This window comes from Hydractinia symbiolongicarpus, chromosome 1 (assembly GCF_029227915.1).
Source record: "Hydractinia symbiolongicarpus strain clone_291-10 chromosome 1, HSymV2.1, whole genome shotgun sequence".
Taxonomy (NCBI): Eukaryota; Metazoa; Cnidaria; class Hydrozoa; order Anthoathecata; family Hydractiniidae; genus Hydractinia; species Hydractinia symbiolongicarpus.
This window is the reverse complement of record NC_079875.1, coordinates 16,420,386-16,445,259: the sequence shown is the minus strand read 5'-3', so window position 1 is coordinate 16,445,259 and position 24,874 is coordinate 16,420,386. Positions and strand designations below refer to the sequence as shown.

Genomic DNA, 24,874 nt, shown 5'->3' with positions numbered 1-24,874 from the left:
TAAAGAAAATAAATGCGAGACAATTATCTACAATCTTTTCCCCTACTTATCAAGTGACTCAACTAAGGCCATCTATGGATAAAAAACTTTCTAATAAAAAAGAATAGATTTTTTGCGGTGCAGTGGCCAACGTTGATCATAAATAAGAGAGACAATTCGAAACATCTTATTCAAGGCCAGTACAACTTTTACGAACGGTAAGACAGGGAAAAATAAGCTAAGAAACGTATCTTTTTGTAAGATATTCACGTACCCGCCCCATCCTGAAATTAAAAATTAATTTAAGAAAATAATTTTTTGCAAAATTTTGCGCAAACTTTGTTTATTAATATCTCCCCCCCCCCCCTGCGCATTAGTATATCACAGTAAGATTAATTTACAGTTAAGAGGAGAGCTGTTTTAATTAATATTTCATCACGTGAAAGGTTTTGACTCTACGATATAGTTTTCTGCTGATCCTTTTGGTTAGTGTAAATAAGGCAAGTTAGAAATGCTTCTAAACAGTTCATTAAGATATCTGATAAGATTATCCTTTGGGTTGTTAAATTTTTAAATATCAGCAAATGGACACCGACGGTGATAAATTGCTAAATCTTTGAAATAAATCATTTTTACAGTTATTTACGAGGACACATAACATTAAAATAAGTTTAGCAAAAAAATATTGTTACATAGCGCTGAAGTTATATAGCTGACTCCTTAAACAGCAGGTTTTTGGGCAATACTTAAGTACTCGATGCTGCACGTATGGATCTGCCTCTTCACAATTTCTTGATGCACAATCATACGCTGTGTTGTCGATAAAATTGTTACATCTCTCTTCAACAGGACCAGAACATTGATTGCATGTCCACAGACAGTCTTTTTTATAGTTTATGCCCATATCTTGACAATATCTTGTAATATTACTGGCTATTATTCTACACCAAGGGAACCTGTCTCCACAGACTAAAAAGAAGACGGAGTTAATTTAAACTAAATAGCTTTATTAAAATTCACCTACTTAATGGAAATTACTTTTTATAAACTAGAGCTTGTCAGCGTCCATTCCCTCATAATCAAAAACCAGTTAATTTTGCCAAACTAAAGTGGACATTTTTTGTTTGTTTGTTTGTTTGTTTTTGTTTGTCTTAAGAAAAATTACCTGACAAAGAAAACAATTCATATTAAAGTTTTTCGTACTAGGAATTTCAATCTGACTAATATTTGTCTAATTGAACTCACTGAGTCAATGCCTAGTCAAATAAGATTCTAGTAATATTGTTTGGATAATACGTCTCTTTTTTTAAATAGTTATGTAGTTTGTGTTTGATACTATTTTAGTTTTTATTTCCCTTACCATTTTGGCAATATCAGCCCTAACTCTTGATATTTAAAAAAATAAACACGTGCTTGTACATCACCTTTTTATAAGGATGATAAAAATACACTAAAAAGATTAAACCACAACCTATCCTTTCTTGATGGTTGACTCACAGTCGGTCTTTCGCATTTAAAATCGTGAAACATCTTCTATACAATACTTACAGTTTAACAAAGGCGTTGTAATTGCAATTTCAGTAGGTGTTACCAGCCCACTGGTCGTTGGAGAAGAAAATGTTGAAGTACTTATTAAAGTTGCCATGGTCGTGCTTGAAACCCTTGTTGTAGATTTGGTTGTGGTGGAAGGAGGTGGAACATATGTGTACAGTTCATTTCTTAAACAACATGTTTTTGAACAATATTTTAAGACTCGATCTTGCTCGAGTAAATCTAAGTTCATGCAGTTTCTTGTCTCGCAGTTGTACGCCGTCATATCCTGGAAGTTTCCGCATTTTTCTTCCAATGTTACACTTTCACAAACATTGCAAGAGCTTGGACAGTCTACTTTGTAATTGCTGTAAATATTCTCGCAGTAACGTGCTGTATCTGTCGCCACTATGCGACACCAGTGGTAATAATCGCTACAAACTATAAAAAAGTGAGAAAAAAACCATTTACTTCCACCAACGTTACTTTAAATGTTTACAGTCTAGGAATCTAACATGCAGTCATGAACAGTATACGCTTGGTTTGGATCTGTGACTTTGTAAAGTTGTTTTCCACCCTGAAATGTTTTTACATGGACGCATTTTATGCAGCATAACATATGTTAAAACAACTGGTGGCCCATTCTCAATTACTATTGTGTCTTGCTGCAGTATAAACTGGTTACATCAATGGTCAAATTGGAATTCGAAGAAAAAAGTTAAAATTCGCGACAAGTTAAAATGTTTAAAAAGAAAAAGTGCTGTAATTAAAACCAATATTCCGCGAAACAGGCAGTACTTTGAAAAAAATCATCGTATGTTCAGAAGGTCAAGTGTTAAACTGATTTTAGACGTTAGCTAACAACGTATGTGGTGAAACTAGAAAATGCATGTCTGCCAAAGAGTATGTCCTTTTCAACAAGAGGGAAGTTTATACTTTTAATTTAAGTGCAAACCTGTTAAATTGGACGATATTGTTGTCGGCTTAGTGACTGCTGTCGTTGATGATATGATTTTTGCAGGCTCTTCAGTTGAAGTCGACGTTGTTGTTGTTGTCGATGTCGAGGGTAAGTTAGTCGTCGTCGTTGATGATGTTGGCGATGGACTCGTAGTCGTTGTTGTTGTCGTTGACGATAATTTTGCCGTCGTCGCTGATATTGTTGGTGATCTGGTCGTCGTCGTCGTTGTCGTCGTAGTTTTCGTCGTTGTTTTTGCTGCTGTCGTCTTTTTAGTCGTTGTTGATGTAGGTAATTCGGTTTCTGTTGTCGTTGTTGTCGTTGAAGTTGAAGTTGTCATATCAGAGCATATCCCACATGTTTTAGGGCATTGAACGGCGAAAGGTTTATAAATACAATAATTGACAGTTGCAGGACACCATGCTTGTGTGTCGATACACACTACGAAAAAGAAAGGCTTTGACTACAAACTAATTTGGTTTTCTTTGTTTAATTAAATGCTCTGAATGCTTTTTTAAAAATTAAAACAGTTTGTAATATTTACAAAATGGTGAGCCAGGCCAAAAACATTTTGAAGTATCTCTCTTTTTTGAATAAATTAACATGATTTAAAAATAATTCTTTTCAAGCTAATCAATATAAGCTCATCATTCTTTTCAAAGCATGTGGTATAATGACACGATACCTTAGGAGCATTTTATTAAAGCATTAGTAATGCTTATGCGCGTTTTTTTATGTTCTTATTTAACTTCACCCCCTTCACTGCAGTGTAATGTAGCATTTAGGCTACAATTTTGTTTCTTTGATGGAGTATTAAAAAGAATTATTGTGAATATAAGCAAAAGCCTACCCAAACCGATAGATGTTTCAGAAATTTTGTGGCCAAAAACTAGTTAAACAATAGGTAACTGTATCTTTCATTCACTTTAATGATTCCACCGTGGTAAGTTTTTTTGCTGAACATAACGTACCCAGACAGAAATCTAAAGATAACTTTCCTCCTCTTGCTGTGAATATTCCTACGCTCTTTGTAAATCCCTTTTTCATTGGTCAAATATTGTCAAAATCAAATACAAATTTTTTTTGTAAGGATATTAAAGCTTTGTCTAAGGCTGTATGTAATTATTTAAAAAATTGAAGTGAACTGGAAGTGTTTGCGCATTTTGTATATTTATCAGCGCGAGACCACCGCAAATAACACAATATTCAAACTGTATGTTCCTATAGAGAAGATGAGTTCAACATAACTGAAATAATATTAATTCTATAATTTTTGTAGCTTAAAAGATGATTCTCAGGGTTTTCTTAATGTGTTCTAAGTATTTGGGCAAATTTCAGCCTAAATGACCGCTTTTCTCGTTCTAGGTCAGTCTGAATAGGGACTTGGTGTTTTGGTCTTCTTTTTTGTCCTGGCTTAAAAAAGGAAACCATTGTATTTCATTTTCTTTTTTTTTTGATGTTCTCAACAATCTATTTTAAATTTCCAAGTTCCTTAAAAAAATCACAGAATCAATAAGAAACTTTGAAAGAAGAATTTCTGTCACGAACACAGACTTGGAGAGATTACTATCCTATGTTATTACCAAAAACTGCCGACAAGTTAAGTGAATTATCTTAGTTGCTTTATAATTCCTGCGATACCAGCAACTTTTTACGGTCTCAACTCCTAAGTCCTGTTTTACATTATAAGAATTCTATTCAAAGCAATCTTAAAACAATACAGTCCGCAATGATCGCGCTTGCTAAAGAAACAATTTGTTTGCTCTGATTCTTAAAGTGTTTTTATTATTATCAGCACCTTTGACGTTACAATCTGATTTGTGAAAATCTAATTAAAACAATACGCGTTGGTGGTTGTAATTGAATTAACATTTTTTATGTTTTATCAATGTGTATCAATGTGATATGTCTTTTACTGCATGGAAAGCAATCAACGCTTTACGCAAATCGCGTATTTGGTATTTTTTAATAATAATTAGAAAGTATCAGTAGAAAAGTTTGTCGTTACATTAAATTAAAAGTACACTTTTTTCTCCTTAGATAAATTATTTTTATGTGCAATGAAAATGTGAGTCTGTATAATGAATGAAAATTTTTCACATTTTTATCCTATCCTCTGCATTATGTGTTTTATTCTGTTAAACTTTTATTCGTCGTTGCAGAAAACTATTGATCACAAAAAACACCTTTTAATCCAAAGCAGTTACTGACAGTCGCTTTTCTGTGAACTTTTTTTTCGTAATCAAATATGGTGACTGCCAGGTGATACAGGCAAATTCCTTTGAATTTTTTCTTATAGCTAATTACGTTAAACATCAAAGCCCCAGAATAACAATAAATAATTACGCATTTTTATGTATGTAAATTATCAAGATCATATAGGAGATATTCAGATTCAGAGCCTTCGAAAAAAATGTTAAAGTTGGATGGTGAATGTAAAGAACCTCAATGGCATCCTCCATGCTATTAAGTAGAAACGAAAAAGTATAATCAAATTACCACATGAAAGCTTAAACTCTGGGCCACTATTAGCAAGGTAGCCTTGCGTACTTTCTTGGCAAGACTGATCAATAGAGTGTAAACATACATTACTGGTATTCTCTCACAATAACATCAAAGCAATTTAAAATGTTACAGTAGAAAATCAAAATCCCATACCTGTTCTGACAAGTCCAAGAACACAACCTAAAAATAAGTATACGCTTTGTAACGTGTTTCTCCCATGCGAATAAATGTTGGTTAAATTGTAATATTTTCTTACTGGAAATTAGTAAAGCGCGAAACATCTTCATGAAGTCACTGTTTTTTTCGCCTAGTCTCTCAGTTAATCAATCACGTTTGAATAATGTATCATAAGATTCGGAACTCCTAGTTTTTCTATGCAATTAAATAATCTTTTTACTTAATTAAATCAAGTTTCAACAAATTTAATAAATATTAGACAAAAATAATAGAAGAAAAAAATAAACAAAAGTTCTCATTTGTACACCACCTAAAAACACCTACGATTATTATAGATATAGCGCACGTACGGGAAAATCACACAAAGGAACTATCCAACGGAGGTCCAGCAGTATCGCTTATATGCAATTCTACTTTTATTAGTATCAGCTTAGCTCCCCCGTTTTGAAAAACACTAAATAAAAAACGGGAAAGAAATAGCAATAAGGTTAGACAACCTGGATACCAGATCTTTTACGATTTCGTGTTAGGCAACGAAAATATGGCGCTGGGTACAAAGTTTTTATGCGTAAAAGATTCGTGTACTAAGAAAATGCTAAATACTGATTTCTATTCAATTTTAATTCGTGTATATATATTTAATCAGTTATACGTAGAAAGCTAATTAGTGAAGCTAATCCAATTAATAAGTCTTTTAATTGACTTATTAATTTTTCTAATTAAGTTTTTGATACTTCAGAAGGCGATTGTAAAGTTTGATTACTATTTTTAGGAGTTACATTCGAGGCGATTGGTTTAAATATATCACGTGTCTATCTAGTATTTTTCCAATTGGTGGATCACTTACAACAGGAGCTGAAACGAAACAAAAATATGACGACTAAACAACTTTAAAGTACTATAGATACGATTTAAAGGTTTAGCGTGGGAAGCTAATATAAAAAGGCTTAAATTTAATTTGTGTTTTATAGAAATGATTATATAGCTGTACGAGTTTTAATAACCTCATTCCCAGATCCCTTTGACAGAGCAGATGCAGAATGCTCCGGGACGGTAATCACACGTTAATCAAATCAGTTAAATCTCATGCAGTTAAATCTACAAAAGAAAATATTGTTCGCACTTGTTGAAGATACTCAGAAGAAAAGCAACAAAAAAAGAGTTATGGACAAAATGTTGAATGCAACCATAAATATTTGTCTTTTTTGAAATTGTTACAGTAAAAGATAACATCAGTCAAAACAATGGAATCATTGTGACATTCATGTGAGGAGAGGTGTCCATAATTAAGAGGCACTTAAATGAGCGTCCCTTTCTTTAAAAATAGAATTTTAAAATATCGGCCCGTCGTCAATAATGCTAAGCCAATCAGAATGCCTAAAAACTCGTATTGCCCGAACAAAATAATATACAGGTGCCCAACCTGAAAAATTTTCCTGTTGTAAAACTAATCATTAACCTGCAGAGAAATCCCTTGGGTCTTCTTGTTAACAAATTTAGGAATGAGAACTAAGTTTAGCCATTTTGTGAACAAAAAAGTGGGGAGAAGAAAGAACACTGCCCTCAATGATAAAAAAACATTTTGTCAGTCTTCCATTTTTTTTTTAAAGTGAAGTATAAGCAATAGCATAATCGCTAAAAGTAACATGTTTTAAACTTATTTTAGGCCTCGTTTGAAAGTTTCTTGCTGCTCTTCTCTCTTATTGTAATTTTGCTCTTCCTGTATATATTTTCTTCTTCATTCTTTTTCCTTCTTGTTTATTTGTGAAGAAACAACGACATTCCGAGAATGCCAGCGTATTTCCATTTATTTACTTATTTATCGAAAATTGATTTTTGGAATGCACTCAAACTTTAGTTAAAATTATTTCTAAATTGCGTTTAGTGGATGATAATTGAATGAATACCCATCCACGCTGGACAAAATGGCCTTAATCGAAAATTCATTTTTGAATGCACCCAAATTTTAATTAAATTATTCCTAAATTGCATGTAGTGGATCATAATTCAATGAATACCCATACACACTGAGAAAAGTGGCCTTAATCGAAAATTCATTTTTGAATGCACTCAAATTTTAATTAACTTATTTCTGAATTGTGTGTATTGGATGATAATTGAATGAATACCCATCCACACTGAGAATGATGGCTCTAATTATGAATAATTTATCGCAACAAATATAGTTATGCAGTTTCCTCTTGCTCAAACACTTTAAAGATAATTTTCAACAGCAGGTAGAGCAGGGAGAAGAGAAAATGTTACCTATATTGACACTGTTTTTGTAAGTAAAAGGGCTTGTATTGATTCTTTCTTTGTTTTTAAATAACAAATGAATAAATGCTTTAAACAAGAGAATGTAGCAACGTTTTTCACAACTTAAGTTTTTTCATACAGTTTTAATCAATCACAAACAAATTTTTAAGAAATTGCCTTAAAGCACCTCGCTTCCCCTTGGTCTACCTCCCTCAAGTTAGCGCTTTTACCTCTCACGCTTGCCTTTACTAGAATTAACCGCCATTATATGACTGACAGTGTAACATAATTTTTAAAAATGTAAAATGAAAATATTTCACTCTATTTACTTCAAGATATTAAGTTTATAATACTTTAAAAAAACGAATGTCAACTCCGTTTTTTTTCTACTGAGTCATAAATATTTAAAAAAATATATTATTCAACTAATTTTAATTTTTCAATTTCCCAACACTGCTTGTGCTGGGAAGCTTATTCAGTCTCCACCCTCCCCCCTTGTTTAATTGTTTCCATAATTTTTATATTTTTAATTAGTTGCACGTGATATTTGGCTATTTCTCTAAACTTTTATTTCGCTGTCGCATGGCAACAATCGCCTTAGGGACCTTATATATTGCTAAATTATTTTCTGGTTTTTCACATTTGTGTGACTTAATACGAAATAATTATACGAAAATTTAATAAAGTCATTGACAAAAATGTTGACATTAGCTATTTTTTAAATCAACTTGTTACAAAAGGCCAGGGCAACACTTATAGTAAGATTTAGAGATGCAAAGGAAAGACAAAGCAGCCTGTTCAGCATTCAGGATCCCCCAAAGAGCCAATCAGGATTACGGTTAAAGTAAAAATACAGAAAGTTTGACTCTATTCTGAGGAGTATTATATTCCTTAAAGTTATTTAAACCTTATTCAATATGATTACTAAAAAATGTTCTTTTAACATTTTAAGCATTACATGTGATTTTGCGTTCTAGTTCTCATCCAAATCATTCATTACTATCCTTTCTAATTTATATTTGTTCTTGTTTCATTGTAATTTCAGAAGTTTCGCATTTTCCCATGCACGGACATGCGAGACGTCATATCTGTGCCGAAATGGAACCAATGACGGAGGGAAGTCATTTTTTTCGTATTTTGCTGGTGAACCTGTTGAAAATTCAATCTTAAATTTGACAGATGGTTTTTTAAACACCACAGCTTCGAATCAAGAAGGCTGCGTGACGAAATGTTTGACCAACACGACATGCTTTGCCATAAACGCAGGACCCCCACAGCACACATTTGATGGCCTTAAAGTGACCGACTTTGTGGAATGTCATCTGTTTAAAGAAAACATGTACTCCAACAAGTCATTAATCGTTAAAAAAAACGATTGGATTCACGTTTCTCTCAAGGTAATCTCCTTTAACTCTATTTATCACTAGAGTTCGGAAAATCCGAAACTAATAACGTTTTAGTTACAGAATATAAGTAAAAAAAATATTTTGTAACGTCACAGGGTTTGGAAATGACGTCACACATACCTAAAGTGGGCCATTTCCCCCATTTTGAAATATATACTTGAATTTCTCACGTATTACTGATGAACTTTGATTATTGATAGGCTTGTGGACTGTGTGCGAAGAATGATTTGATATTAAAAGAGAAGATATTTAATGGTGTTATTAGGATTAACAATGGCGTCATATTTTTGATGGAACTATTTTAGCAATATAGATGAAAAGATCCGGGCCTTTTTATAATTATTGACACATGTGTCACTACACTTGAAAGTTTACCTATCTTTTGTAGAACACTGGATGTGATAAAGACGGATGTTTGAATAATGGCACATGCATTCCTGGGTATGGAGATGATTCGTTTACTTGCGAGTGTCCAATGTCGCATTGGGGAGATTTTTGTGAAAGAAGTAAGTTTTGTCATTTAAATTTATGAATAAGCAGATAGAACTGCAATACATATTACTACCTACCTATATGAAGATCAATATAAAGTTATCAATTCAAAATTTCCGCTTTTCCTCAGGTTTATCCACCATTCTAAGGTTGGGATAATCCTCTCCAGTACTTTAGAATTGCCTTACTACAACTGCCTCAGTTTTTCTCACTGTGACATAGAAACATAGCATGAAGTTGCGAACATCCTTTGTTTCTGTCATTACTTGTCGCTGGAATAGATCATACTTTACCTGTCGTATAGAATATATGAGAATATCAAGTTATTATTTTCAGAAAGACCTTTTGCAACTGGCGGAACCGTGACTGGAGCTGCAGAGTATTGCCACTATCCTTTCACATACAAAAACCTTGTGTATAAAGAGTGCACAATGGATGGACCGCCAAGTTTGAGCGCCACAATGCCTTGGTGTGGTACTACTGCAGATTCGACTACATTTGGATTCTGCACATACGGTACGTTACGTTACTTTCAAATAAAGCTCTAAGTAGACGAAACACAAGCTCTTGCCCGGTTAAGGTACAATTTTTAACAGAAACATTGAGATAGAAGTTCTTTCTCGCAATGCGCTGCAGCCAGCCTGCTGCAAAGTCGCTTTTTTTCACACTCATAAGCGTTGAAAAGTTGCTAGTTACATTTTCTACTGCACAACGAAATAATCCACGCCGGGGCCTGAAGTCCCCGAAATACGTGAAGAATGACAATGCTGACGTCAGCAACTATAAAAAAATTTCAGAAATTTTGACTTAACCAAATAGCGTAAGATTCTATGGCCCAAGTCCACTGTGAATGGAACATTGACAAGTTTATAATGAGTGTATGTAATATAGAAAATAAGTCTACGCATTACTTGTGTTGATGAACTTTGAAATTAGTTGTTTTGTCTCGACATAATTTGACCAAGATTTGAGATGGAAACTGTGTTAAAACACCAATATTTGTACTTTTTAGATTTTCTACCAGCCTGGAAATTTACATTTGATGAAAGCAAAACAGCATTGAAAAACACAGGGACAGACCAGTCTGCACAAAGTCTTGCATCATACGCCAAAATCGTCTCCGTACCAGATCGACCTGGAAATGTGTTATACGTATTCGGTGGAAACGCTGTTAGCTCGTTTTCTGGAAGCGGTATTGACTTTAAGACTTGCTATATGTAAGAAATTTTTGTAATTTTGTAAACAAAGCAATATGTTTTTTAATCTCAAAATTCGATAAATAAACAACAATATTTTTTTAATCTTACAACTATTTTCAACAATGTTATTAGGTTACGCTGACGTTAGGCTTACACAGCACATCTTACGTTTTAAGATCTATAACTTAGTTTACAACGACAGTTATCGTCGGGGAGAATAAAATTTGAGTTAAAATAGATTGTGGAATGATTCAATCGTAGAAACCAAAGTGCTCAAGGCGTGGTGTGTTTGTGGACCAGATTAGATATATCTCAAATTATACACATGGATGAAGTATTTACAAAACTTTAAGTTAACAAAATATAGTCAAAACACAAATAGTCTGTATTGATTTCATCTTGCACAATTGTAGTTCAAACTTCTAATAAAAATTATATTGCGGGTCAAGTTACAATCAAAAATTCCAATTTGTATATTCCAAGAAAATATAAAAGATCCTTATGCTTTTTCTTATCCAACGTAATCTTTACCAAAGATTTTCTACTTAATTTTTTTGTGTTTTGTGTTTCAAATGCAAGAAAGGTTTTTAAATTGGAATGAAAGTTTCCTAATTTCCAAGTCAGCATGTATAATACAGAGAGTTGGTACGGTACAACTTGATTTACTCAAGGCTCTTAATATCATTTTATGATTTAATTTCTAGAGGTCTCACTCCGTGTTCTAAACTCACGCTAAGTATTTGGGCGAAGATGTTACAAAAAGATTTGGAGGTCCAAATCGCGTCTTATCCTATGGAACAGATCACGACAGTGCTTCATGAGCCGGTAGGCATGTTAAGATTTAGTATCTAACATAAAAGGTTTACATAATCAGCATTTAAAAGTTTTTGAATTTAATATTAATAAGAAATATCAACGTTTGATGAAAAAAGTACATCGAAATAAAGAAAAACAGAATGTTTGGATTCCGAATATTTATACAAGATATAGCCACTTCAGTGTTGAAACACTGTTATCAATGTGTGTCTTTTGTCCTGTAATTCTACATTAGTAACACCAGCATTGCCCACCCAATTCCCTCACATGGCATGGGTTGACTTCTAGCTGTGGTAAAGCCACTTGCTGAACCTGCAACTCTTGAATCGTCACAGCAGTCATATTTATTTATTTACTTTGATTAATAACTTATGCTTTCCACAAGTTTTTGTTGCGAATGGAGACGGTTTTGTAAATCCTCTAAACTCTCATGATAGTACTGTGATATTGCTTATTATTACCAAGGTCACGCAACGAAACCTTTTAATAACTTTTTTTTCTCAAAATTGCACAACTTTTTCCCGTACTAAAAAAATTGACGAATAACAATGTCGAAAAAAATACTTAATAAGACTTGATTCTTCAGAAAAATCTAGGCAGGATGAAATTTGGAGGACTTCGAGGTAAAAAAAAAAGAAGTTTTGTTGAGTGTATGTTTAATTGCTCCTCCCGTTGAGGTCTGTTACATTTCTTATATTACTCTGATAGTGCTTCTTAATTATTATTTGCACTGATTGTGCTAATTAATTAATTCCCTTAACAACATCAGTGTGCTAATAAGATATTGAAAAAACTTTTGTATCTTTTGAAATATTTTCATCATAGAATATTGGACCTTCTTTATGGTACAGTTATCAAACAAAAAATTGGACGATGAACTATAGAACTCCGTAAGTTCATCACCTTTATGATAATAGTCTGCCCAAGACTGCTGTTAAACCGCAACTTTAAGCTCTAAATACACGAAGTTACAGGTGAACGACTATATTTTCATAGACTACTTATCTCTTTAATACTAGACCTCGTCTATCTCTGCACAAAATGGTACCGCAAGTAGCGAGACACACAAAAGGCGATGTATAAAGGACGAAAACCCGTGAATTTTTACACGGGCCACCGATTAGTCTCTTTAATAATAGCCGTATTTTGTCTGTCTGTCCGCGATAGGCGAGTCCCGTGGCGGAAACACGAAATGCGATATATAAAGGACGGGCGACCCCGTGGATTTTTCCACGAACTAATCTGTATAATAATAGCCGTATTTTGTCTGTCTGTCCGCAAGAAAATTGTCATGCAACAGGCACACGAAATAATTTAAAGACGGGCGACCTCGTGGATATTTCCATGGGTTAACGACTAGTCTCTATAATAATAGCGGTCATTTTTCTGCCTCTGTACAAAATATTATCGCAAGTAACAAGACACACAAAATGCGATATATAAAGAACGAGCTAACTCGTGGATTTATTTAATAATGACCAGCTTAAAATGTGTAGTAACATCGATTATGATTTTTTAATCTAAAGGCTAGTTTCCATTTCAACTTACCAGCTTCCTTCTCAGCGCAAGTGCACTTTGACAAAAAAAAGATTATGTAGAAACCCTCTCGCGCCACCAACAAAAAACTTGTTTAAGCTTGTGTATTTCGCAGAACGGAAACAGATATGGGTCTATTTAGTAATATAATCGTCTTCAGAAATGCTGCAATAATAATCTTGCTATTGCAACCGTATTTTGTTCCATGTATATTATTTGCGATATTCCTTTCTTTACTGCTTCTTTTACTTTTTCAGGTCGACAAAAGCCGTTGTGTCTCATGGTCCGCACAACCCATACTTCTGGACACATTTTGGATTTCAGTACGATTCGACAACCATTTGGATGTATATCAATGGAAATCTCGTTGCAACAGGAACCAGTAAGAACTTTTTTATATTGTTTGTTGTTGTCTTGTTTTGCAAAATGACCTCAGCAAGAATAAAAACAATACACATGAAAGACCGGAAAACCTTGCTTCAAAAATTTTACTTTTAGCAGCTGCACAAAGAAATATAATTTTGAAAATAGAAGAAATCTTGAAAATAAGTATGAACAAAAATAAAATACCATGAAAGTGATGAGCTTTATATTTATGGTTTTTTTTATTCCTGTGACGTAAAAGAACAATTTGCGCACTTTCTTAGCTATAAATAATACTCTGCCATTCGGCTATTATGTCCAAGCCTTACTAATAATATCCAAAATAAATCATTCTTTTTTCCTTTTCATTGGTTATTTAGCTAACACAAATTTCAAGCTAATAGGTAATAATTATCAAAAAAAAATTCTTATTTATGTATGTAGGCATATTTTGCATAAAAAGGTATAGTTACAAAAATTTCCATAGACTTAAATAATATACGTAACATTATAATACATATATACATATATAATATACATAACATTACAGTACATATATACATATATAATATACGTAACATTACAATACATATTTACATATATAATATACGTAATATCATAATACATATATACATATATAATATACGTAACATTACAGTACATATATACATACATAATATACGTAACATTACAGTACATATATACATATATAATATACGTAACATTACAATACATTTATACATATATAATATACGTAACATATACATTTAATACAACGGATTGATTAAAACTTTCCTCAATAAGCCAGGTGACTCGCAGAAGACAAAAGTAGTCTTATCATCGAGAACATGTTATTTCTACGCAATGAAAAAAATGCCTTAAAAACATTTTAACATAACAAGGCCAGATAAAAAAACTTCTTTAGTAGTATTCCACGCATATTTTCTGCAATGCATTATATGTTAAAAAGGAAAATTATAATTTAGGTGTATCAGAATCAAATTCGGCTCATCCAGGTGGATTAAAATTATTCAGTCCTACAAATATGGCAAATTCTGTCCCGGGATATTATCTGGTTGACGATTTTATGTTCTTTTACGATCAACTCATCCCAGTACAGCCTTTATATGAGCAAGGTAAAGTATCTCTGTTATCAGTTATTGTCTAGTTCTTATCACGAAATGTATGATTACAACACAAAGAGAACAGTAGAGCCTTGCACTCACCAAAAAGTTTAACTCAAGCTAACGTCATTTATACTAGATTTTCTGTGTATTAAATGTGTTGAAAGTCGGGTAGATTTAACCGCCTTAAATAACTGCTAAATGCTATACTGATAAAACTTGGCAGGAATATAGCACAGCATGACGAAAATGATTGACGGAATTATACATTCACTGATGTCATCATCCATCAGTAAAAACGTGCTTGTGCTGCTGACCATTATAAGTTAATCGGTTTGATTGGCGTGAAAAAATATTTTTTCTAAATTGACCCGTTTATTTCAAACAATGCAAACTATTCTAGACAATCAGAATTTTTAGCTTTCATCTTTAGTAATGCAATAGTTATGTCAACCCAAGAAAATTATTGAAAATTGACAAATAGAATAGCACTAAATGTTTTAGGACTTTTATAATGAAAAAGTGAGTTAGTGCTAGAACCTTTCGTTACAGACAGGGTTAAGGCACGACTTGAACACATGCCAGATCAACTTTATATATGTTTAAGGCAGAATGTTTTGCAAAGTCCATATGCGAAATATCGGCCATATTGAGTGGCAAAAATTAGTAGCAAAAAAAACCTGTGAGTCAAGAATTATCTGTAGTTCCTAGGTTTATTTATTTATTTGAGTTGGAATATGCCAAAATGTTAACAATGTTGGATGGGTGAAACAACCCAACGACCCTAAAACATTTCTGTGTCTAAGCAGACTACATTTGATCTTTTTATATATATATCATAATACTTCACCTTAGGTCTTTTGGAAAACAAACTGAAGGCTTTAGAAGAGGAAGAGAGTGATTAATGAAGCATATTATAATATTATGGGTAACATGCACGGATTTGACGAATAGCTGCGAAATATATCTACGATCTTCGCAAGAAACACAAAACATGTGGCGATTTTAAAAAGTAGGACCTGTTTTAAGCGAATTTTCCGAAGCGAAATCACATGGTCAGATACATTTCAATAGCGAATTGGCCATCCATTTCGTTTTGTGAAAATCCCTTTTATTGTAAATATTGTAAAACTTTATTATTGGCTAAGAATGGTAATATATAACTTTTTATTTATGTTGCTGACAGCAGTTCACAAATTGTCCAATCAAAAAAAATTTTTTCTGCATTTTCTGCACATATAGCCAAACTATATTTAATCCTATTTACATAGATAACAAAATAATTTAGAAAAGAAAACTTTTTGTTGTTTTAAATTTTAATTTTTTCTATCTTTTTCCTGTGAAAAATTTTTGTTGTTATATAAGACTAGTCATTGGAATAATCTATGGGTTCTTCCGTCCTACATATTTTTGTTCTGAGAATTTTGCTCATCTCCCATATCCGAGGCGCCGTTATTTCATACTAAGTGCGGAGTGACAAAATAATACGGCTATTATTATTATAGACTAGTCGTCAACCCGTCGCAAAATTCACCCGTCCTTTATATATCGCATTTCGTGTTTCCGCAACAGACATGAAAACAGACGGACGACGGCTATTATTAAAGAGACAGGAACTTCTTTATGAATATTTTTAAAATAACGCGATACTCTTAGCTACGCTATCAGCATTCTAACCGATCTGACTTGAAAGCTTCAACTCATTAACCAAAATAACAAAAACCATGAGCAATTTTAAACTCCTCAATAATAGTACATTGACAAAGACATTGACATTACATCACCCCTATTCTTACTTTTGCATGATAAATACGATTTACAAAACCAAGCAGGCTGTAAATGTCGAAAATAATGAGAACAATGACATAAGAAAAACTTCACTGATGTTCTGCTTTTTTTAAAACAAAAACATAATCGATCTGGGGAATGAATAAAATATCTTAAAACAAAAACATAATCAGTCTATGAAAAATAAAAGAAATATCTTAAAACAAAAACATAATCGATTTGGAAAATAAAAAAAAACACGATTTTATGTAAATTCGTTGGAAATATTGTTTATTTCAAACCAAAAGTAGAACTCGAGGATAAGAAACAATTATGCCTTCTGCTTGCTAATTGTTCCTTCATGTTAAAAGCTATTGTATCGATTTTTTTACTCTCTCTCTATCTGGCCAATACTTTTTTGGTATTCAAAGACACAATTTTTTGAGCAAGGGACAAAAATTAAGCACATAATAGGACTGACGAACAATTTAGGCCAGTTTAAGAATAATTCGGATCAAAAAGTTACCGGAAATTTTCTGCATTTCAAGTTAATTGCTTCGCGGATTAAAAAAAAGAAAACAATTTTTAGTTTAGGATATAACTTTAATTGGCAAATTTTAGATATTTTCAAATTTTAAATTGACTTTCATTTCCCGGTGTTATTAGCTACCAGACTATAAACTTTTTTTCTATATAAATTACAATAATTTGAAAATAGCTAAAGTTTTTGTTGGTTTGAGGAGGTGATAGAAAGGATCTACAAATTTTGAGCCAATAAGAAGTGGAGATGTTAGTTAAAAACCTGCAAGTGCTCAAAATGCTTTTTTAATATATGCGATTTCTCGGCTGAGACTGGATGTTCTTCCTTAAACAATTTACCAGGATCAAATGCTCTCATTTGTGTATTTCTGCAAAAAGCAGGAGTCTATGAAAGCATTCCCACGTGATAAATATGTTCTTTTAGTCCATGAAAACAGATAGAATGCAAAAAAAATTAAATGCTAGCACAACAAAAAATATCAACACATTCTGTGATGGACCTTTGATTAAAAACGTCGCTGTCAAACGTTTTTAAAAAATATTGCGAATACCATTAATAAACATGAAACACATATAATGAACCCACGTTGTATGTTGTTATTTGTTTTTCCTTTAATTCGAGAAAAAATAGAGGAATAAAGATTCCTCGCTTCCTGTTTTTTTCATTCTTTCCAAAAGTATACTGATATCTTATCTGTATAATTAAAAGTTACATCACATGTACCGCCCAAAAAATTAAATGATTAAAAGCATTTTTGTCTAATTGGCGAAAAAGCGAAAACACGCAATTTTAATAAACTAGTCATTAGCAATTGGAAATTTTCACAGTTGGTCGCCCGTCTTACATATTTCTAGCATCGTTATTTCGCGTATTTTCGCCGCCTGTTTACATAAAAGTTGAGCAACTTGCTTTGACTGGGGTTATTACTTTAATTATGCGTGCGAAAATGATGACGTTTTTTATTAAAAGAAACCCCAGTTTTTAAAATGGCTCCCAGACAGATAGACAGATAGAAAGACAGACGGACAAAAAGTATTATTTATTAGATTTATCAGTTCTTAAAAAAATCTTGCGATAACCATCGGGTATTAGGGTTTAATGTGTTTTCTGCCGACCAAACAACAATATTAGCTGTTTTCCACACAAGTTAGGCAACACCTCTGGAAAATTCATTCAAAGTAAATTAAACTTTTTAAATAACTAAACGATATAAGCATCGCTAATTATAATGCAGAATAAGTTAAATATTTTTTCAGAAAAGAAATGCACTCATATATCATTTTAGATGACAAAACGTATAGCTGCTTCTCCCTAAGTCTTTTTGGTATAAACCCCGTACAATAAATTTTGGCTAGGGGGAGATTGGCGCAATGAGGATAAAACGCAAACTATTATAAAGCACCAACTACGTCTTGCCATGATGCATGACGGGACCGCATGATACACGAACGGGCACGTATTTTAACAAACGGGCACGTATGATACATGGACAGGCACGTATGATACATGAACGGGCACGTATGTCAACGTCACTTGCACCGTTAAGTAAAGCATGTTAATTAGGAAATAGTTCACCAAAAAATCAATTAAAAAATCCTTTACTACACATGACAAAAAAGCACACAAAATCCAAGGATGGTAAAAAGGACATATTTTCGTCAGACTTGTGGTAGAAGTGCGATTTAGCTCAAAGTAAACTTATAACGGTGCGACACGATTCAGTGCTAGGTTTGTTTCTTAGGAATGTTTACATGAGTCCATTTCGAGCAAAATGAAACGCACGTGTGATCTCTAACTTCGCTTCAAATTGACAGAAGTATAATTTTATGTAAGATGTTTAACCCCTAAACCCTTGCTTTCGATCAAAGCGTTTGTTTGAAATTCGCAGAAACAAAAAATTCGAACCTTTGCAGTCACGTCCGAAATTGAATTCGACCCTCAGAATATAGGAAACACAAAAAAACCCAAACTATACTTGGAAATTATAGAGACATGTTCGCACGGAAGCTATTTTTGTTTCTATGTTTCTACGTCGCCACAGGGGAAATTTGTAAATTACTAATTTGCCATCGTCCACAAGTGCATTAATTAAAAAGTAAAGATTGTAACTTAGGTTCAATATCCATATTTTTATTGGAGGTTGTCCTTTGGCTGCAAGAAAATCAATCCAATTATAATTCTAATTGGAGTGACGTAATAAACAAAAAAATGAATTAAAGTTCTATATTTACTGAATTGTTGATCAAAATTCTACATACGCAAATGTTTATTGTTTCTCTGACAATTCCTGTTTAGCAAGAAGAAAAAAAAATTCCCAGCGTTTAGAGGTAAGCAAGGTCACATATTTGCCTCACTTATTCGTCCTTAAAAATAAGATTTTTAATTTTTCACACCCTCAATACATCTGCCCTCTTGTACAACATGTTCGACTGCAATTTTGGAGCACGCGATGTTTCTTTACCTGATCCGCCATGTTGCAATTGACATTCCCACAATTCAATGCTCTGTCTCGGAAGTTTAAGCATTTTTCTTGAGTGGTACCAGAACAAGTATTGCACGTGGAAAGACAAGTCTTTGAACGATCGGAACAGTGTTTATTTGTATTTAAAGCGACAAGTCGACACCAGACCTCTTTGTCTCCGCAAACTAAACAGATATAGCAAATAACTTTCAGAAATGGTGTTCGTTACGCAGTTACTGAATCCGTAAAATGATTAAAAAAACCTTTAGCAGTAAGATGGCTCATAATATCGAGACAGTCTAAGGAGCATGCCATGTGAGCTATAAGAAGTCCTCAAAATCTCCCTATTTTAACGGTTCTACAGGTGAAAACACAAATAATATCATTTTTGTTTTGTTTTGGAAAGGAGTAATAACAAAAATTACCTGCGCCTATAGGGAACATTGTCGTGGTTGATAACATTGATCTCCTTGTTATTGTTGTTGTTGTTGTTGTAATCGGTCGTTTTACAGTTGTTGTCGCTAACGTCGTTCTTTTTACCGGCGATGCTGTCGAAGTTGTTGTAGTTGTTGCTTTAGTCGCCGTCGTGGTCGTCGTCATGGTGGTTATTCTAATTTCTCCGCCACATTTACCGCATCTTTTACGGCAATAAATTCTTCCCAGAACCGTCTTAGTACAGTAAATATTTCTCGAGTGGCCGTAGGTCGTAGGAATAATGGAACACCATCGTGAAGTATCACGGCAATCTGAAAAAGGTAAAAGCAGATTATTGGCTTGGACAAATACGGATATTTTTAACATGTGACTTCTTAAAACAACTACGTGGTGAATTTATAGCGATTTTTTTATTTTTAAGGTTAAGCGGCGCAATCTGATATTTTCCTACCTTGCGATTTCCCAACACAAAACAATCCTGCAAAAAAAAATATCAAAAAATTCATTTTTAATGAATTTCAAAATTTGCAATCTTCGATGCGCTTGCTAGTCCTTCGCTAGATAAGATACAGTCTTTAAAATATAAATTCTAAAAAAAAAATTCGTAAATTGTTATAAAAAAAGTTAAAAGCAAAATAGTTATGTAAGTTTAATTTGCGGTTAGAATGGCTATTAATTGCCTGGAGCCAATTGTAATTAACACAAGATGGCACGAAAAGGACATGTTTGATACAAATGCCAAACAATGTTTTACTGTTAACTTATACTTTGTCAGTCAGCGACTCAACCCTTAGACTCTCTGCCTATCTATCTATGACTATCTGCATCTAAAGTAAACCTAAAAATATTTACCACGCAATTACCACCATGAGCGTCTAACTTTGAAGTATCGTCATGGGGGATTCCATCAAAAAGAATTAATTCGCTCGGCGGAGCCACGGAGTGTGTGAGGCTGGTATAAGCCATTTTGTAGAACCTGAAAGTGAAATAATACAATTTGAAGTTAATTGTAGCCAATCTGGACAGCTTAAGTTTAAAACGTATTTTTTCTCGCCGGTCCCAGCCATGACAGGGCCTCCTTAGATAGTTGGTTAGCCCCTTCATTTCCAAAATTAGTCCGCAGGGCTTGATTTAATCCCCCTCCTCTTCAGCAGTGCTTAACCCATGTATTAAATTTGCGTTATCTCAAGATAGAAACTAAAAATTTTGAAGTAGCTCATATCGTTTGTTCATACAATATATATATCCAAAAAGAATACTTTTTGTTTAATATGCATGTGTTACACATGTTTTAAACATGAAGTAAGGTTTTATATGAATTAGGATTATACTTAAAATCCAATTGATGCGAGTTTTATATCAGTACTAAAGAAATGTCTTCAACACTATACAATAAGTTGTTGTTTGAGTATACTTTCGAACAGTATAAAGGCTAGTGTTTTCATTTTAACAACAAAACTATGAATAAAAAAGAAGGGGAAGTGGAGCAATTATCCTGACAGAGGAAGGCCCGGAATACGTTACACAGTTAAAATAAACAAAATATATTATAATTTGTACCAACGCTGTTCAAACACGAAAAAAAATAAAACAAGTTTATATGAACATAGCTTTTATCTAATCTTAGCTCTTGTTTGGAAAAAAAGAAATATTTTATTTTACCCGCCATGGCCAATTTAAAAGTTTCAGATAACCAGTTAAATCGATTCTAATTGGGTTTTTTTCTGGTGCAACTTATTGAGATTCTAGCGTAAACATCCTGATCGAAATCATGATGACCGACTTAATGGTCACACATGCTAAACAATAGATGGCCACAACCAATGAAGTTAGGGTATTTTGAAAGATTGCTGGGGGCTGTTACAAAGATATTTTGATAACGACATTTTGCATATAATAATAAAATATATTTTCCTATATAAAAAAGTACATTCATGATTGTCAAAGTACTTATAAATAAAGATAACATTAGATAATTAAAAACTATAAGTTATACCCAATTAAAATTTTGCTATTGGTATAAAATAAATAAGAAAGTGTCTATTCAATGTTGGCCAGACATCATTGCAACACACTTTCGTATTAGTGTATTTTAATTGTAGAGTTGTCCTCTTGAGCAACATGTACGGGTACATCTTTGTAACACACCATGTCTCTCCTGAGGATCAGCCAAGTTACAGTTGACACTTGCACAATTAAGAGCTCTGTCTTGGAAGTTTAAACATCTTTCTTGTTCAGAACCACTACATGCACCGCAAGTAGCAAGGCAGGTCGAGGCGTGGGCAGAGCAGTGTTTGTTTGTATCCATGGCAACGACTCGACACCATACTTCTCTGTCTCCACATGCTAGAGGAAAGAAATACAGTTTAGATGCATGCTGCGCTGAAGTGTTAACGGTAAAAAGAATCTCAAGGAGCAAGGTTATTTTTCGAAACGCATAAATCCATATATTCGTAGTCAGGTGGGAGGGGGCAAAAATGAAAAAGATTCTTACCAAGATTTGACGGAAGAATTGTCGTGGTTGTTTGTCTTGTTCGTCTTGTGGTTGTAGTTGAAGTTGGGCGTCTTGTTGTCGTTGTTGTCGTTGTTGTCGTTGGTCGCCTGGTTGTTGTTGTCGTTGGTCGCCTTGTTGTAGTTGTTGTCGAACTTCGGGTAGTTGTTGTTGTTGTTGGACGTCTTGTTGTAGTAGTTGTCGTGGTCCTTGGCCGTCTTGTTGTAGTTGTTGTCGTTGGTCGCCTTGTCGTGGTGGTTGAGGAAGATGTTGGACGTCTTGTGGTAGTTGATGTAGTTATTATTACACCGTTGCATCTGCCACATGTCCTGTGACAGTATAATCTTGCCCAGTACTTTTGTTGGCAGTAGAACAATTTAAGAGCGCTGTTTCCAACGGGAATGTATTGACAAATTTGGTGGGTATCTTGACACTCTAAAATAATAAATGCGCATAATATACTAAGTCCGAATGCTTTTATCTTCATATAAGACTGACTTTCTACATTAAGAATTACCTAAACTTTTTTGGAATGTTGAAATAACAAAACGAGTGAGTTTCAATAGTAAAATGTAAACCTTTTCTAACATAGCAGAGCGTTCTTACAAAATCTAACGCGATAACTTGGTTGTAATAAGCATGCGTACAAACTGACTTAACATGAAAATTTATGGAGAATTTAAACAGATAATTATGAGCACTTGTGAAAACTCGCTTACCTTGAGCCCTCACGGTATAGAACACTGCTGCGACAATTAATAGATACATTGACAGAAAATTCATCTTCTCAAATGTCTTTGAAATTAAAAATCTTCCTGTCTTTATCTTCGCTGTGTGTTGTTTTCGTGATCTTTCAAGATGGCAAACTTCGCTTCAACTGATGAATTTCAAATTCAAGTCGCCCCTTTTTATACATCCCGGGAGGAAATGATACAAAAGCAACATTAGTTGTTAGACTACACAAAAGGCTATCGATTCGTAACAGTAATTTAATTCGTAATTATATTTTGATGGTCTTGGATTGTACTAATGACAATAGGAAGATGCAGATTCACCGGACACAAATCAGATTTGGCAGAGGAAATCGTTATGGCGAGCTAAGGATACTGTCAATGTTTTACTGACTAATGTAACTGATTACTCATACTATCAACGAATATCCGTTTTTTAATATTTTCCAACTACTTCACGTTTCACATTGTTAAGTTTACCTTAAATGTGTTTTCTTTCATGTGCTTCTTTTTTCTTATGAAAAGTTATTTGCAATTTAGAAAATCTCAAGATATACAACACAACGAGTTATTGTCTATGAAAAGTATAACCAAGACAAGGTTATACAATCTTTTGCCATGCTCAATCTCTCAGTTGTTTTTCGAAGGATTTTTTTAAGTTTTCAGTTCATTTAAAAGGACGTGTAATATTGCTTTTAATTAGATTTGCGTCAAAATTTTTAGCTTCTGCTTAGAAAATTGCTTCTATGGCAGTTTTAAAGTTAGATTAATGGTATAGATAATCTATGATGAACATAAACCTATTTTTGACTGTTGACGATTTTTTTCATTGCAGCAAACATCTCAATCTGCAGATAATACAAATCATTTCCTAAACTAAATTGTCAAACATATTAAGGTTGGCCGCACCGACAGTACAGCTAACAATTCTTTTGCTTGACGTATAACTTATTTTTACTTGAACAAAGCAAAAATTGATTTGCAGCGGATGATATAGATTGATAAGCAGGAGATAGTAATGGTAATTACCATATAAAGTAGCTCTTGTTGTCTTGAAAAGTATTTTGTCTCACTAACAATTAATATATGCAATGTCATAATGATTGTACAACTTTGGACGCCAATCATAGATCCTTCATCTATATGGCCCGATTAGATAGCTAAGATCACTTATAATTTTTGTTCCTTTATTTTATGTTGCAGTGAGGAAATATTTGGCGAGCCTCAGTTGATGTTATTTTAACCTTTTTACCTACATTTCAAGGCATTAAATAATGTTTAAACCAGAAAATTTGAAAGCGAGGAATCCTTAACAATATTCTTGATTGCCCAAACGTCGTGATTATTTTAAAACGCTAGCCATTGTCGAAAAACTTCGTCTATAGCAAAATTCAACCAATGTATATTCATTTTATTTCTACCAATTGGTATTCTGTAGCTAATGAAAACGTTTCCGTAATCATTGACACGAAATATCGTTTTTCCGAATGCATAAAAGGAAAACGTGTATTTCTAAACACAAACAGTTTTCAAACTTGAACAATATAAATGAAACTTTGACTTTATCTAATCTTCAAATGAAATTGGTGGCCGTTTTGTATCATTATGATGACACAGTTAAGCAGACAGTTCTTTGGCGGGGAATGTGATAAGAAAAAGCTGTTATTGTTGTTGATGCTTATTTTGAAGTATTACCAAAACAGGGCACTGAAAATTTTTCTTTAATCATGGCGTGGATCTCTTTTCAACTGCATTTTGATTTTTAACAAAACGAACTACTCTAATTACACGATGGTTTAACGTAATAAAATGCAAAAAGTTTTGCTTGAGATAATTTTTTTAACATTTTCTGTATTAGAGCACAATGTTTTTTAAAGTCAACCAAAATGACAATTAGAAAGGTATTAATATTAATCAGGTCTTTTCACGTGTATATGTTACTTATAAAACCAGTTGGAAATCTAAAGTACAAGAGTTTGGTGTCTACTTCTCCACAACTGATATGAAATATACGTTAACAAAACAGTGCTAAATTTCCTGCTACAAAAAAATATGAAAATAAGTTTTGTGACAGCGCTTAATCCTTATTCGTGCCATTAATGACGCTAGC

At 33.3% G+C, this 24,874-nt stretch overlaps 2 protein-coding genes across 2 annotated transcripts; one reads left to right on the top strand and one right to left on the bottom strand.

Annotated features, from left to right (window-relative positions):
* Positions 1 to 576: 576 nt before the first annotated feature.
* On the bottom strand, positions 577 to 5,477 carry LOC130643217 (integumentary mucin C.1-like). Its single transcript, XM_057449575.1, has 5 exons — positions 5,226 to 5,477; positions 5,123 to 5,149; positions 2,465 to 2,905; positions 1,528 to 1,950; positions 577 to 948 (listed from the first exon to the last, which is right to left on the bottom strand). Exons 1-5 carry the CDS (start codon positions 5,254 to 5,256, stop codon positions 668 to 670), a joined length of 1,203 nt encoding a protein of 400 aa, XP_057305558.1. The 5' UTR covers positions 5,257 to 5,477; the 3' UTR covers positions 577 to 667.
* Positions 5,478 to 6,681: 1,204 nt separating this feature from the next.
* On the top strand, positions 6,682 to 15,300 carry LOC130633020 (uncharacterized). The gene is made up of 10 exons (XM_057444525.1): positions 6,682 to 7,430; positions 8,448 to 8,799; positions 9,197 to 9,314; positions 9,637 to 9,816; positions 10,313 to 10,517; positions 11,204 to 11,324; positions 12,141 to 12,205; positions 13,109 to 13,233; positions 14,201 to 14,350; positions 15,194 to 15,300. The coding sequence occupies exons 1-10, from the start codon at positions 7,405 to 7,407 to the stop codon at positions 15,241 to 15,243; spliced, it is 1,392 nt and encodes a 463-aa protein (XP_057300508.1). The 5' UTR covers positions 6,682 to 7,404; the 3' UTR covers positions 15,244 to 15,300.
* The last annotated feature ends 9,574 nt before the right edge of the window (positions 15,301 to 24,874 follow it).